General features: G+C 37.3%; 1 protein-coding gene and 1 long non-coding RNA gene across 5 annotated transcripts in view; one reads left to right on the top strand and one right to left on the bottom strand.

The window, feature by feature from the left end:
* CDK7 (cyclin dependent kinase 7) overlaps positions 1–16,033 on the bottom strand; it is a 29,683-nt gene extending 13,650 nt beyond the window's left edge. Inside the window, exons 1-7 of one of the 3 annotated variants that reach the window (XM_045566045.1) lie at positions 14,187–16,033; positions 13,775–13,834; positions 8,348–8,381; positions 7,109–7,176; positions 5,874–5,942; positions 3,784–3,894; positions 2,588–2,706 (exon numbers count right to left, since the gene is read on the bottom strand). In XM_045566045.1, coding sequence (XP_045422001.1) covers positions 2,588–2,706; positions 3,784–3,894; positions 5,874–5,942; positions 7,109–7,176; positions 8,348–8,381; positions 13,775–13,834; positions 14,187–14,252 — 527 coding nt within the window. In that variant the 5' untranslated portion in view covers positions 14,253–16,033. The remainder of the gene's footprint in view (positions 1–2,587; positions 2,707–3,783; positions 3,895–5,873; positions 5,943–7,108; positions 7,177–8,347; positions 8,382–13,774; positions 13,835–14,186) is intronic. The other 2 variants (XM_045566044.1, XM_045566046.1) reach the window with 2 other exon arrangements.
* Positions 14,437–17,106, top strand: part of LOC123648326 — a 31,627-nt gene continuing 28,957 nt past the window's right edge. For both annotated transcript variants that reach the window (XR_006738566.1, XR_006738567.1), the window contains exons 1-2: positions 14,437–14,928; positions 16,472–16,647. This is a non-coding gene — a long non-coding RNA (uncharacterized LOC123648326). The remainder of the gene's footprint in view (positions 14,929–16,471; positions 16,648–17,106) is intronic.

Raw genomic sequence — 17,106 nt, 5'->3', positions numbered from 1 at the left:
ATTCTCTGGTTAGTTCAAAGAATTATCTATTCTCACTGTGTCCAATTCCTCTTTTTTCATTTTCTTAAACCCTTTTCAAGCAGGCCTACCACGCCACCAAACTACTCTTGTCAAGCTTATCAGTGAGGTCCACGCTGCTAATCACATTGTCAATTCTGAGTCCTCATCCTAATTTGACTTATTAGTAGCATTTGATTTGTAGAGAAAAAAAAATATTATGTCATTAAATATGAAATGTCCAATTTCATATCAAAAGTTTATTATATCTCAAACAAGAAGCAGTACAATTAATCAAAGTATGTGCCTAAACTGTTGACACAGTTTTGCCATCTTTTGCTTATGCCAGAGATTATGAAGCCTGAAAAGCAAGTGGCGATGAAATTGTGAATGGCATTTTCCACAGCTTGTTGGGAATTGAATATTTCTCCTCGCAAGAAGTGGTCCAAAGCCTGGAAGAAGTGGTAGTCAGTTGGTGCAAGGTCTGGCGAATACGGTGGATGACAAAGAGTGTCCAAGTCCAGCTTCTGTAGTTTGAGCAGCGTTGTTTTTGTTACATGTGGTCTTGCAAGAGAATTGGCCTATGTCTATTGACCAGTTTCGGCTGCTTAATAGCAAGCATCCTCATCATTTTGTCCAACTAGTCTCAGTAGACATCTGCTATAATTGACCAGGCTTCATGAAGCTGTAGTGGCTAATACCAGCACTGGACCACCAAACAGACAGCATTAGCTTTTTCTGATTAATATTCGGTTTTGGATTGTGTTTTGGCACTTCATCTTTATCCAGCCACTGTGCCCAATGCTTGTGATTGTCAAAAAGACTCCATTTTTCAAACAATACAGTGTAGAAACGGTTCGCCTTTATGTCGTGACAGCAAAGAAAGGCAACTTCAAGATAATTTCTCTTCTGACACTCATTTAATTCATGCAGTACCCATCTTTCCAGCTTCTTTACCTTGCCCATTTGTTTCACAAGGTACAATATTGCTGGAATAGTAATGTCAAGCCTTGCTGCTGATTCACCCATAGGTTGAGATGGATTTGCTTCCACTACAGCTTGCAACTCATCATTATCCATCTTGGTCTCAGGTTGCCCACATGGCTCATTTTCAAGATTAAAATCACCAGAATGGAACTTCTCAAACTATTGACGTACTGTGGATTCATTAGCCACATCCTTCCCAAACACTTCATTGATATTTCAAGCTGTCTGTGCTACACTGGTACCATGATGGAACTCATTAAAAAATAACACAAATTTTTGACTTATCCATGGTTTCACAAAAATTGCTCTAAAAAAAATTTGAAAGATAATCACATGCCAGAATGTGAGTTTGAAAGACTGAGGACGTATCTTCACGATTAAAACAACAACAACAACAAAAACCAACCAAGAAGTGTCAAAGTGAAATGTCAGAGATAACAACTGTCAAACTTTGCACTTAAGGATATCAGACATTCTATACTTAATAACCTAATATGAGAAACTGGTACATAAGAAAGCACCACTTAACAATGCTCTTGTATATAAGTCCCTGTTTCTAAGAGTTCCTGAATGATGGGCTTAATTATTCCAGCAATCACATGAATAATTACTTAAATCCCCTACTTCTACTTACAGCTAGATAACTGACACTTAATGAGATCTATTTGGAAGAAGGTAATAAAATAATTTAAAATAGAGAATCTGGAAAAATGTTCACAGAACCTTAAAAGAGTTTTGGAAATTAATAAATGCCATTTTGACAAGAAATATAATATCTATTGTCCTTATCTATTTAATGTGATTTTCTGTTTTTATACGCCAAAAGTATAAACAGAAAATATAATTACTACTAATAATATGAAAAACTCAAATACCAAGACACTGCTTTGTTTAGAGAATTTTCACTCACAAAGAAGGACACAGAATCAGAATGATCAATATAATAAACATGAGTCCAATAAGTCAGGCATTAGGTAAAAGAATAGCCACTGATGTTCCAGCTTATTGAAGTAAAAGGTGAAAGTTTACATTACTCCTCAAAGTTACTAGGTAAACGTCTGAAAACTGAGTTACTTCAACTCTGGAAAAGTGCTGTTTTTTTCATTGTGGTAAAATATACCTAAAATAAAAAGGGCTGTATTTTTTTTTTTTTGAGACAGTCTCACTCTGTTGCCCAGGCTAGAGTGCCATGGTGTCAGCCTAGCTCACAGCAACCTCAAACTCCTGGGCTCAAGCAATCCTCCTGCCTCAGCATCCCGAGTAGCTATGACTATAGGCATGCGCCACCATGCCCAGCTAATTTTTTCTGTATACATTTTTAGTTGTCCAGTTAATTTCTTTCTATTTTTAGTAGAGACGGCATCTTGATCTTGCTCAGGCTGGTCTCGAGCTCCTGAGCTCAAAAGATCCATTCGATCCATTTGCCTCAGCTTCCCAGATTGCCAGGATTACAGGCGTGAGCCACCATGCCCGGCCAAAAGTGCTGTATTTTTTAAGAAGATACCAACAATGATTCCTGAACTCTGCCAAGAAGCCAGTTGATGCTCATTTGTGATCAATAGCCTACACAACATAAGCTTTCAGTTACTTAAGGAATTCTTACCTGGTTACAACCTGATGTGTATAAGCTCTATTGGGGCTCCCAAATGATTTGGCCAAGCCAAAATCTGCCAGTTTTAGAACTCCATTTTCATCTAGCAACAAGTTGTTTGGTTTCAGATCCTATATGAGGAAAGTTTTAAACAAACAAATAAACAAGGTGGGGAACACCATAGTGCTACAGTTAGTTGGCTTAACTTTAAACTTAGCAAAAACAGAGTAACACCAACACCCAAAATTTAAACATCAGTTTTTTCCCACTGATATAAAATCCCATAAAAGCAAAATAAGATTCGTTATATTATATAGTGAGAATCTGGGTAAGGTATTTAATTTCATTGAGCCTCCATTTACCTTACTTCGTAAGGTTGCTATGAAGATTCAATCTAGTATTTTCTGTAGAGTCCAGTATAATGACTGGCTCATAGTAAGCACCCAATAAATGGTTGCCAAAATTATTTAATGACAATAATATATATAAATATTAGTAAATAAAAATATTATGCATTTAAAAAGGATGAGGAAGATATCCTTCAAAATCTATGCTAAAAAGACATCAGCAATAAGCTAGAAGGGATTCCAAATTTAAGACATGATAATTACTAGTTACAAATAATATATATTTAGCTATTTATCTAAATACAGCACCTAAGAACATCTACCTAGCTAAATTATCAGCCTTCTTCCAACAGCTGAATATTCCTAAAAATGATCTATTTCATAAATTTTATTTCATGACTTCATAGAATTTTAGAGCTACTAGAAACATTATTTTTCTAAAGGTATTTTGGCATTGTATATGTTAATCCAAGACTCTCACTATTTTTTTCCTATAACAACAGTATAGCACAAAGAATATTGAACATAAAGCTAAAAGAACTAGATTATAAAACTCTGTTGGTTATCAGCTGCTGACCTTGAAAAAAATATAACCTTGGTCAGTTTACTTAGCAACTTAGCTCTTCATCTATGAAAAAAAATGAAGGATTGGATCTCCTCCAGTTCTACAGTTCACATGATAATTTGGAGTTCTCACAGCATCACCCGCTGGAACAACTGAAGGGAACACATATAGGAAGGTGGGATAAAATGCTCTAGCTGTATCTTTATTTTGTTCAACAATTTACATATCCAGACCATTATACTAAACTGGCTACATGAAGTTTGGCTAACATAAAGAAGCAATATTAAAAACCTTACCCTATGGAGGATCCAATGTTGATGTAAATATTCTAACCCTTGAAGGGTCATCAACATGTAGGCTTTGATGTGTGATGGTGTCAACACAAGACTATTATCCTTTATTATAACCTGTAAAGCAGGTATACAATACACAAATATACTTTATTATTCCAATGAACTCTACCATATAAAACAATTTGTAGACCTAAAATTAGCATAAAATTAGCCTCTCAAGAGAGGTTACCTAACTCTCCTTAGGAAGTACTGTCAGAATTTCTAGAGTTAGGTAGTTAGGGAGAGCACCTCTGGTTTGAAAAGGAAGTAGTGCTTTGTCTCCTACTGCTTTGACATGAAATTAAACACTTATTTTTGCTTGCCTCTTCTGACGATAGAATTCAGTATTCCTTTAGGAAACCACTTCTTCCCAGCTCAGTCCACATGGTTAAAATAGGACTGACCCTACCTGAGGCCTCCAGAGGTAGGCACATGACCCAGGTATGGCCATTACCACACTGCAGACTCCTGGCCAGGTGACTGGTTCAGGGATGGAGACATGATACAAGACAAGTCAATCAACCAAGCCAAATACTCGTGCTAAAATCAAAGGGAACAAAGCACTTTTTTTTTTACCTCAGAGATTATTAAACTGAAAACACATAAGCCTAGATGTGCCTGGACTACCATATTGAGAAATTGCACCCATAAATGAAGGCAACAAAGAAAATAGAGCTGAGTTAAAGTATAAGATTGAGTTCTGATGGCAGCACTTGTGAGCTGTGCCTAAAGTAAGTTTATTTCTAGACTTATCAGTTATATGAACTAAAAATTCCCATTTTCTTTTTTTAAAAATCAGATTTAAGGGAAAATGTACCCTTTTTAGTGTACAGTTCCATGAGTTTTGACAAACACATTCAGTCATGTAACCACCACCATAATCATGACAGAGTTCTATAACCTCCCAAAATTCTGAAGCCCCTCTAGGCTCAATTCTTCCCTTTACCCCTGGCAACCACTGATCTCTGTTCTTTAGTTCTGCCTATTCCAGAATATTGTATGCACTGGCAGAATGATTAGAGGTCTTGGGGCCGAAATGATCTCAACCTATTCTCAAACTTTAAATGGGTAAGAAGCCCAGCTTCCTGGCAGAATGATCGGAATATCTTATGAATGGAACCATACAATACATAGTCTTTTGAGCCTGGCTTTTTTCACTTAGTATAATGCATGTGAGAGTCATTAATATTGTTGCATTTATCAGTAGTTTGTTCCTTTTTATTTCTGAGTAGTAGTCCATTGTATGGATGTATCACAGTTTGTTTATACATTTACTACATGAAGGATATTTGGGTGTTTCCTACTGACGATTATGAATCAACATAAACACCTATGTACCAATTGGTTGGTATGCTGGCATATGTTTTTGTTTCTTTTGGATTAATACCTAGCAGTGAGTATTGCCAGATCACAACATTACTCATTAGTGGTACTGATGCTGGAAGGACTTATCACAATAAGCTAAGGACTGAATCACACCACCAGTTTGTGCATGTAGTGTGTTCCTTTCACTTTTGATAACGTTCTGTATGAAATTTTTTTTTCTTTTGATTTGGTTGGTGTGTATTTAATTGTATAAGAAATCGCCAATCTGTTTCCAAGGTGACTGTACCATTGAGAATTCTAATTGTTCCACACCTTGAACTGTCAATTTTTTGAGAGTCAATTAATATTAATGGAAAGCATGAGATCTTTTATTTTTAAAAAAGAAATGTGGCTTTCAAAGGGATGCTATTACTCTGTGATAATATAGAAATAAGACCTAAATTCTGCGAGGCTTAATGCTCATTTCTCTAAAAATGGTGTCAATAAGCCATAGGAACCGGGTAGACAGAAAAGCTAATGAAATCCAAATCTTTGTATTAATGTTTGACACTGGGAATATAGCTAAATAATTAAAAGTAAAAAACTCAGAGATCCTTTTGACTTCAGAGTACATCTAGATATCAACAAAATTAAGAATTTTTTGGAGTATCAGTATCTTACGTAGAAAACATTTAGATTCTCCTTTGATAAACTGGGAGAAAAAAATTCTCTAGGAATCTTAATCTTACCTCTAGATCAGTTTCCATAAAATCAAAGACAAGGCTAATATTAGATTTATGTCCAAAAGCATCAAGGAGCTGCAAAGTAAATTTTTTTTAAAGTTAAAATGTCATTCTCTATTTAACACTTGACAATATCATACCAACTGAGTTAACTCTAGTAAATTTAAACAAGCATTTAAACTATTGGTAATTCCCTGTAAAGGTTAAATAATTTTATTAAATTTGACATTTGGGTTTTTTTGGACAGTACTAAAGGAATTAGTATTTTGAAGCACAAAAAACATTAAACTTAAAAAAAAATCACTACTTAACCTCCCCCCCTAAATTTTTGGCATTATAATTAAGAAATAAATTAATGAGGGGAAAGGGGGAAATGAAATAAATTAATGAAAACTTCACTCCAGTCTCCAATTAAAAAAAAAAACCCAAGTACAATGCTTAAGAAAATCCTCTAAGTAGCAGCAGCTATTATTCAATGAGTGAGTAGATTTTCTGTGGCAGGCACTATTCCAGATACTTCACATGTATTCAATTAGCTAGTCTCACAACAATTCTATGAGGTAGGGACTACGGGAGAGTTGTGAGGAAACATGCTCAAGGTCTCACACAGGAAGGTTTTTGAATGTAGGCTGTCACTCTTAGCCATTGTATGCTAGGGCCCTCCAGGTTTCAAAATAATTCCTGACACAATGAGCCCATATATCCATATTTGATTTATTCCATCAGCTGTATAGTTTTAAAGACATTATCTATAGGAACAATAAAGACAGAAAACACATTTTGGGGCCAGGTGCGGAAGCTCACTCCTATAATCCCAGTCCTTTGGGAGGCCAAGACAGGAGGATTAATGAATCCAGGAGTTTGACACCAGCCTGAGCAACATAGTGAGACCCTGTCTCTACAAAAAAATTAAAACATTAGCCAGGAGTGGTGGAATGCCTATAGTTCCAGCTACTTGGGAGGCAGAGGCAGAAGGATCACTTGAGCTCAGAAGTTTGAGGCTACAGTGAGCTATGATTGCTCTACTACACTCCAGCCCGGGTAACAGAGCAATACTCTCTCTAAAAAAAAAATTAAAATAAAAACAGAAAAAGGAAAGTACATTTCAGGCTGATAAACTTTTAAACTTCTTTTGCAAGCATCATCTAGAACAACTCATCTTGCTGAGCCTTCACAATCAACATCTACATTCAGAAAAGATAGGGTCCCAAATCCCAGAAAACAATTTAGATCATACTCACACCAATTATATTTGGATGACTTAGCTCCTGTAATAATTTTATCTCTCTTAAGGCTGTTCTATTTATACCTATATAAAAAGACAAGCAAAACGTGAATAATTCTGAAATCTCAAATCTTCTTATAATTTTTTTTTTTTAGGAAAGGTTAGTTATTCCACAGACATATAAGGGCTATTTTGGCAATTTTGGGGGGAAAAATCTGTTGTTCTTTTATACTGCTTTATTTTTTAAATAGCTTAACACAGACTATGAAAAATGGTGAAGAAAGTATTCACTTTATCTGTAGCACATCAGATCCGAATACCACAGGACTAAAAACATACATAAGTATCTAGCTTATAAGTGATAAGTAATTATCTTCCTTTCTCTTCCCCTATAAATATTAGGAGCAGATTCTTTGTGCTAAAAGTAAACTAGTGATAAGACAGTATCTTTTCCAATACAAAGGACAGAACTCTAAAATAAGATATGGTACTGGCACTTACACAGATGAAGGGTTTTTTACTAAGAGTGATTTTGTGGTTTGGCGCGGTGGCTCACGCCTGCAATCCTAGCACTCCGGGAGGCCAAGGCAGGTGTATCATTTGAGCTCAGGAGTTTAAGACCAGCCTGAGCAAGAGCCAGACCCCCATCTTTACTAAAAATAGAAAAATTAGCTGCACATGGTGGTGTGTGCCTGTAGTCCCAGCTACTTGGGAGGCTGAGGCAGGAGGATCACTTGAGCCCAGGAGTTTGAGGTTGCATTCAGCTACGATGACACCACGGCACTCTAGCCAGGGCAACAGAGTGAAACTCTGGCTCAAAGAAAAAAAAAAAAAAAGAGTGACTTTGTGATGACTAAATAGTAAGGCTATTAACAAATAAGTATTTGGAGAAAGGCATAAAAAAACTTCTTCCCACCTATCTATTCCATAGTGAGCTTTGTATACTTCCATGAAAATGTATCCCGAATTTTCAAAGTAATTAGAAGTTCAGAAATAGAAAAAGCAATGGCCTGTAACACCTAAAACAGCAATGAAGACAGTAAGATAAGCCACTAATAACCTTGTTGCCTTCCATTTACTTAGCTGACTGGGAACGTTCCTCTAAACACCCAACTGGTGGAAATCACCAAATATCCTTTCTCTATCCTGCGGTAACTCTATCCAGAACCATTGCTAACTCTTATTAATACTTTGCTCTTTTTCTCAGTGAGAATAAAAACCCTTCCTGACCTGTCAGATTACATGAAATACGTACCATCTTTAGCTTCTGATCTATGTCCAAGTTTGATCTGGTAGAGGAAAAAAAACCAAACATATTAAAAATGTGTTAAATTATTTAAACTCAGTGTATAATATATAAACAAAGATTTAGCTGCATCAAAAAAACAAACATGTAGCAACTCATGTGTACCTACTATTAGGTGAAAATGGAGCAGGAATCATGAGCCAGAAAGGCAAATTAACAATAGAAGAGAGAATCAAGTACCTACTCTTGTCCCTTACATTTTTGAACTACATATTCAAATAACAGAATTAAAAAAAAATTCTCTTCTATCTTTTCAAGGTTAATTAAATGTGCACCAAAATACTGAGGGTACACTGCATAATTAAAAAAAGAAAAACACTTCAATTTCGTTTACTTGGAAGGAAAGATATGGCATATCAGCAGAAAATAACATGTTGGATAGTTGGTAGTATCTCCGGTAATATGCTCTTAGGTACACTTTTCCAAAGAACAAAATTACAAATTATGATACATGTGGAAAATGGTTAAACCTTTGTTACTGTGAAGAAACATAAAAAATTACATTAATGGGTTTACTCTTACATGAAATGAATTACCTGGTTAAAGAACATTCTCTTACTACTTTATGTAGGAACTGTCAGTAATCAAGAAAAGATTACTTCTGGAAAAGCACAGCTATTTTACATTAAAAAAAATCTCCCACCTATACATGAAAACAAAATTTTTTATTTAAAAGTAGGCCACTTAATACAGCACCAAAAAATAAGACACTTAGGAATAAAGCTCTCCAAGATAACTATAAAACTTATTAAAACATGCTTAATAGCAAGAAACCAAAATAAACACAAGTATCATCTTCACAGACAGGAAGACTCAGTATCATACTTATCAATTCTCTTTAAATTCAATGCAACTAAATCTAAAGCTCAACAGCCTTTTTTTCATGGACATTGACAAATTGATTCTAAAATTTATATGGAAAAGGAAGGAGCTAAGAATAGAGAATGTTTAAACTCTTACATTTTCCAAACATAATAAAAAGTAATCTCATGAAGCCCTCTACTTTATCACCCAGATTCAATGATGACCAATATTTTGCCATGCTTATTTCATTCATTCATCCTGTCTCTTTAGTTGGCTAAAATATTTTAAACAAATCTCAGACTTCATGTCATTTCATCTCTATATACTTAAGTAAGCATCAACATGGACATTTTTACCTAACCATAATGCTATTTTCACACCTAACAAAATTAACAATAATGCCACAGTAGTACCTAATGCCTATTCAAATGTTCCTGTTTCAAATTGCCCAACTGGCTTAGAGTAGCCAAGACAATTCTGAAGAATAAAAACAAGACATGTGGGACTTAACAGATTAAGACTTATTAGAAAGCAATAGTAAGTAAAGACGCTATAGTATTTCAGCAAGGATGGAAAAAAAAAAACCCAACCACTGGAATAGATCACGTGCTCAGAAATGGACCCAAATATAGGAACTTGGCATTACAAGTACATGGGGAATTTGGCATTACAACTCATTAAGGACAGACTACCAATGGTAGTCTACAGTAGTCTATTGGGACAGCTAGGGAAAAAATATTGGATCCTCATACCTTACAACACAGAAAAAAATTAATTACAGATGGAATAAAGACCTACATGTTAAAATCAATACTATCAAACTTTTAGAAGAAAGTATAGGATATATCTTTATTATCTGGAAATAGGAAAGCACAGAAAAAGGAAACCTATAAAGGGAAAAAATTAACAAATTCAACCATATTAAAATTTAACTTTCAGTGCCTCAAAAGATACCATAAATAAACAAAAAGCCTAGACAAACACTGGGAGATGATATCTGCAATGTATATTTTTGACAAAGGATCAATATCCAGAATATATAAAGAACTTCAACAAATCAACAGGAAGAAAAAAATGTAAGCCACCCAGCAGAAAAACAGATAGGAGAAAAATCTAAGCAGCCAGTAAGTCTACAAAAAGATGATCAACCTCACTAGTAATTAAAGTTAATTGAAACCACCACATACCATTTTCAATCTATCTAATTGACAAATGTTTCAAAGTCTAACAATACAATTGCTATTGAGAATGTGGTGGGCCAGTAAACTCATCCAACCATTTTGGAAAGCAATTTGACCATGTCTGGTAAAGTTGATGGTTGTCATACTCTGAGGCAAAAATACATAATTGGTCTCAATTATAGATACATTCTCTAGAGAAACTCAAACATGCATACAAAACAACTTACAGAAGACTATCCATAGGATTGTATTAGAGGAAAATATTTTTAAAAAGCCTAAATGTCTATCAACAAGAATTTGGATAGAAAATTTCAGGATAGTCATATAATAGAATCTAATCATCAATGAGCATGAATAAATGAGAACTACATGTATCATTATGGAGGATTTCAGAAATAATGTTGATTCAGAGAAACAACTTGCAGAAGTATATACATTCTATACATACATAAATATACTGTATACATACGTAGCTTAAAAGATTGCAGCACTATATATTGTTCTGAGATACATACATGTGAGACAAATACTGAAAAATGAGAAATGATCCAAAAGACCATCAATAGGAGATTATTTAAATTGGGACACAAATTGAATACAATCTTTTAATAAGGATGAGGCAGATAAATGATATTTACAAAGTCCAAGATACAATAGATGAAAGTGTACATACAGAGTAGCTTATTTAATGATTCCCTTTTTGTAAAATTAAACACACATTAGCAAATGAATGGAAGTAGAAATTATGAGTGTTGGAAGGGGAAGGTCCACAGCATCAAATCCTCAATGTTCACAGTAGGAAGTATAGGTTATGTCTAAAACTAGGGGGACAGGGACGGGGGCGGGGGGGGGGGGCACGATCACCTCAAGAAATAGTGACATATGCACATTACTTAAAGAAATGGAGGTAAATAGCAGCGAAAACAGTGAAAGGAGTTGACATTGGTTGTTTTGAGGAGTGAAAACCAGTGGTAGAGAGGAGTTAAGCATGTTAAAAACCTGGGCCTATTAACTGCCTTTTAAAACTATAAAAATGTACTATTTGAATAAAATAAAAATTAAATGTAAAAGATTCCATTGTAAGTCACCTTTAAGGGGGAAAAGTCTATCACAGAGAAATAGGATGGATTCTAAATCCTAATTTTATGTTAAAAACAAATGACAGGGCCAGGCGCGGTGGCTCATGCCTGTAATCCTAGCACTCTGGGAGGCCGAGGCGGGCGGATTGTTTGAGCTCAGGAGTTCGAGACCAGCCTGAGCAAGAGCGAGACCCCGTCTCTACTAAAAATACAAAGAAATTATATGGACAACTAAAATATATATAGAAAAATTAGCCGGGCATGGTGGCGCATGCCTGTAGTCCCAGCTACCTGGGAGGCTGAGGCAGAAGGATCACTTGAGCCCAAGAGTTTGAGGTTGCTGTGAGCTAAGCTGATGCCACGGCACTCTAGCCTGGGCAACAGAATGAGACTCTGTCTCAAAAAACAAACAAACAAAAAAACCAAAAAAACAAATCACAGGCCTGGCGAAGTGGCTCACACCTGTGATCCCAGCACTTTGAAAGACAGAGGCAGGAGGATTGCTTCAGGCCAGGGGTTCGAGATCAGCCTGGGAAACACAGCAAGACCCATGTTTCTACTAAAAATTTTAGAATTATCTAGGCCTGTTGTTGCATGTACCCACAGTCCGAGGTACTTGGGAGGCTGAAGCAGAAGGATTGCTTGAGCCCAAGAATTCAAGGTTACAATGAGTGATGACTGAGTCACTGTACTCCAGTTTGGGTTACAGAGTGAGATCTTGTCTCTTTAAAACAACCAACCAAACAAAAAACCCACTAGGACTTTCATCATTATTCCAATATGAAGAGATTATACCAGTCAGTCAAGTCAATACATTTAAAAAACACTTTTTAAATTTCTCTTATCAAGTTGTGATGTGAAGCTCAATACATCTTTAATGAGTCCGTACACGTCTGCTAGCCATAGTCCACAGTGCTAGGTATGTGAATGGAATTAAACAGACGACAAACTCACATATAACAGGATTTTGGACCTTTATTAATGCTATATAGAGAAATATGACAAAATAGGGAAGGAGGGAAGCACATCTGTTTTGGCTAGAATGAACAGAGAAGGCCTCTATGAGGAGACATTTGAGTGAAACCTGAATAAACAATCAGCCATACCAAGTTCTAGAGGGAAAATATATCAATCAGAAGGCAGAGGAAACGCAATGATCCTGGGACTATAATGAATTTAATGTGTCCAAGAGACAAAAAGGTCAGTGTGGGTATGATATGGTGAACCAGAGGAGAACAAAAGCGTAATAAAAGGGTCAGGAGAGTTAAGGGTTTTATAAGGGAGTAGCTATAGTGGCAGATCATATAATGTAAGCTGGAATACAAGGACTTGAGGGAAGTGAAAAAAAAAAAAAAGATAATGGTGGCATGAATAATTGAGGAGAGGAAGAGAGAGAGCCAGGTATTAAGTGAATGAGAGGGAGTACCTGGGGGGCTGGAAGATGACAAAAATGGGGAAGAGGAATGAATGTAAGTTGGATGACTCCTTCAAAGGAGTTAGGGTTTTTGAAGGAGAAGAAACACATTCAAAGTAGCAAAAAGACCAAAAGAAAGATCAGGACACCTCGATGTAAATCCTAGCTTTTGAGCTGGGTGCGATGGTCTGTGCCTATTGTCCCACCTTCTCAGGAGGATCACTGGAGCCAGGCGTTGGAGAACAGCATGGGCTACGTGGAAAAACGTCTTAGATTCAGTAATTATTAGCTGTGTGATTTTGCCAAATCACCTAATCTCTCATATCCTCAGGTACCTGAAGTGTAAAACAGGGTTAGCTTTACCTACTTCACAGGCTGTTTGGATGGTTAAATCAAAAACTGTAGATGGAAAGTGAAAGTTAGCTAATTAGGCAAGTCTTCAAATGTCTGAATTATATGCATTCTAAAGTCTTCCGAATGCATATAACAAGCTACTTAAAATGCACGTCAGTGTTGTTAATGCTAGTGAAAGCCTTTCATGGTACACCTGTATATAGAAAATACAGATAGCACACAGAGTGGATGCGGGTGAGGCAGAAAACAGCGATCTGGAAAGATCATGATACCAAATAGTTCTGAGGACTAAACACATGGGCAGTACTTGCTCCCTTAGCCAACATCGGAATGTTTGCAGTCAAAATAACATAGTTTCCTCTTCATTTCGATTTAAATTAATGGAACAAAAAACTGGTTCAAATGGAACTTAATCCTTTTGTCTTTGAAAATGACACGAGTAACTTCTCATTATCTGAGCCTGGTCAAGAGCAGTAAAATGGCTATCAATTCATAATACAGATATCTTCAAGAAAAGTTGAAGAAAACATAAACGGTAACTCACTTTCTTAATGGCGACGATTTGGTTGGTGTTCTTATCTCTGGCCTTGTAAACCGTGGCAAACTAGAAAGAAAAATAGGAATAACATAAATTTGTAGGAGTTTTTTGATGTTTGCCTTTTTGCGTTTTTACATTTTGGGAACCAAAGAACCCAGGGTTCTTGAGCGGACTCGCAGAGGCTTAAAACTTCGTGGGCCAGTCCACGTCCTACTTCATAGGCCTGTTCTTCATAAAGGAGAGCGCCGCTCAGGAGTTCACGTCCAGGATGTAAAGGGGCCGCAGGTGCGTCTGGGCAGTCTGTCCCAGGCAGAACGAGCGGCCAGGCGAGTCCTCTGGCCTCCTCCAGAAAACCTGCAAAGGCTGAGGCGGCGCGGTGCCCTCCGCTCCGGGGCCTCCCAATCCCGCCAGACCTCACCTGTCCCTCCCCGAGGAAGTCCAGTTTCTCATAACGCTTTGCCCGAGACTTCACGTCCAAAGCCATCCAGCGCCGCTAAGCCCGACTCCAGTCAAAAAGGGTGCGCTCCCCGGCCAGCAGAAATTTAAAGCCACCTGAAAGTCTCCAACAGCCACTTCCGTTCACTGGGTTCCGACGCTTCAGTAGCCCCGCCTCATTTCCGGAATGGGCGTGGGGGCTGGTCAGTGGGGCCCGGGCGGAGCCAGCCAAACGGAAGCTGCTGGAGTATCCAACCTATCATGTGCTGCCTGTTGGTGCCGGAAGTGGAGTCTTTTCGGTGGCTGCTGTGTCACCCTGTTATCGTTTTATTTTGGATATTTTCTACACTAGCTGGGAGGGGTCAGCGTTCGGATATGGTGTTTTTGAATTCGGAATGTGATAGGTGTGTTTGAGTGTGAAAGGCTTGGCCTTGTACCTGATCTCGCTTTCTGGTTCTTGCACAAGAGCGCCCTGTCGCTACGGTTGCTATGGACACAAACCCCGCGGTCTCGGGTACCAAGTCCTTAAGAACTGGTCAAGAGCATTCTTAGTCCAATCCTTTTATGAAGAATCGGAACCAGGGAAACAAAATACAACTCAACTGAAACATGTGCTATGGAAGAGACTTCTGGCCCTCAGTTTTCTACTCTGTAAGATGGAAATAATAGACTACATCATAGGTGGGTGTGAGGATTAAATGAGTCACGCAGAAAGCTTAGACATAGTAAGTATTCAAATATTAGCTGTGATCTGTACCCAAACTCTTGATTATCATAAATTTTCATAACAAACAATTCCTTTATTCAACCAATATATAGTGAGTGTTTTCCATGTGCAAAGCACTGTTATATACTCTGAGAAGTCAGCAGGGAAGAAAACAAAAATCCCTGTTTTCCAATGAAAGGAGATAAAACAAGTCAAATATATTATGATACATAGTGATAAATGCCATACAGATAGTAAAACAGGTAAGGGGGACAGGACGTGGGAGAGGGATGAGGGCCACTGTAGTTTTAAATAGGGTGGCAGAAGAAACATCACTGAAATGCCACTAGAGGGATTGGAACAGACAAGCGATATGCTCTGACTTGATGTTTTAAAAGGTTCACCCTGGTTGTTGAGAGAAACTAGACTTAGAGGGGCGAGGAAAATCAAGGCCTGTTAGAGAATTATTACAATAATCTAAATGGGTCTACTAGAGTGGTACCAGTTAAATTTCTAGCCAATAAGATTTGCTGACAGACTGGATATGAGTTGTGGGGGAAAAAGGATGATTCCAAGGTTCTGAGCTGGAGCAGCTGTCAACATGGAAATGTTTCCCCCTTTCTTTGCATTTGATGTTTGTATGAGTTGCACATCCTAATTTTCAGAGATATGTTGAAGAAGGCAGCAGAATACCAATGCCAATAATTTAGTCAGGTGTTTGTTTTTTTTTTGACTCTGGAACCAGACTGTCTATGTCTGAATATTGACCCCATCACTATTCAATCACTAGATATGACTTGGGTAAATTACTTTCTGTTCCTAGTTTCTTCCTCTGTAATCAGACCTACTCAAAGGATTGCTGTAAGGTTTAAACGACTTCATACTTGAAAAACCCTTAGAATTATGTGTAACAGCCAAGTTACTCTTATTGTTTATAATCTTTCAACCCCTTTTCACTACTTGGGTCTAGGCAAAACTCTCAGACATTGCAGGAAACATACCATCTTTACCACTTACCTTTCTTGATTGTGGCAAATCATACCTAGTGATGCATGGTGTCACATGACTTAAGTCAAAGTATCTTCTGACATACCACAGTAACAGTAATTTAATCTCACTTGTCATAGAAATAAGCTAGTGAGGTAAATTTGATGGTATACCTGTGAGACTTGAGATTCCCAAGTGTGTTGTGGAATATAAGTTGTTAATAGTGTACTACACTGTGCTGCTGACAAGTAAATTCTTATTTGAGGACATTTAAAATAGGCTAATGAAGGCAGTGTTTAGATGATATTCTGGGGCAGTGAGGTCATTGCATATTTAAAACACCATTAAGCATTTGCATGGCGTTTTAAAAGTTTAGAAAGCACTTCCACACATCTTGTATTAGTCAGCTTCCACGATGACCATAATGATCCTTGCTTTCTGGTATTAATGCACATGTGTAGTCTTCTCCCACAATCAAACAGGCTCTTCTGTGTGACCAATAGAATAGTGTGATTTCTAAGGGTAGATCATAAAAGGATACTGATCTGACTTGCACACTTGAATCATTTGCTCAGGGGGAAGCCAGCCATGTCATGAATTCACTGACAGCCCTGTGGATAGACTTACATGGAGAGAAACCGAGGCCTCCTGCCAGCAGTCAGCATCAACTTGCCAGCCATGTGAGTAAGCAACCTTGGAAGTGGATCAACCAGCCCCAGCCAAGCCCTCAGGTGACTGCAGCCTCAGACAGGTATCTAATTGCAATCTCTTGAGACACTCTGAGACAAAACTGCCCAGTGAAGCTGCTTCTGAATTCCTGACCCAGAGAAACCATAAGCTAGTGATTATTTGTGTTTTTAGTCACTTAATTTTGGGGTGATTTGTTACAAAGTAATAGATAATACACTAATTTGATCTTGCCTATCACACTGTATAGTACGGGAGAGGAAAACTGATATTTGGACAAATTCAGCAATTTGCTGACGATTACATATATTTAAGTGCTTAACCACTAAACCTCTAAATAAAAATACAGGCTGTTCAACTCAGCCTAGCCAGAATTCTTTCTACAACACTGTCCTCCTTGGGAGTTCATTCTGTGACAGTAGTTCCCATTGACATGCCTTTTTGTCATACCTATAACTCACAAATTCTGTAACAGTGATATATTTTTTCATTTTGACTCTCATGGCAACAGTAATGTTATAAA

Source organism: Lemur catta, chromosome 12 (genome assembly GCF_020740605.2).
Source record: "Lemur catta isolate mLemCat1 chromosome 12, mLemCat1.pri, whole genome shotgun sequence".
In the NCBI taxonomy this organism is placed as follows: domain Eukaryota; kingdom Metazoa; phylum Chordata; class Mammalia; order Primates; family Lemuridae; genus Lemur; species Lemur catta.
The sequence above is the reverse complement of the archived record's forward strand: the minus strand, read 5'-3'. Positions and strand labels throughout refer to the sequence as shown.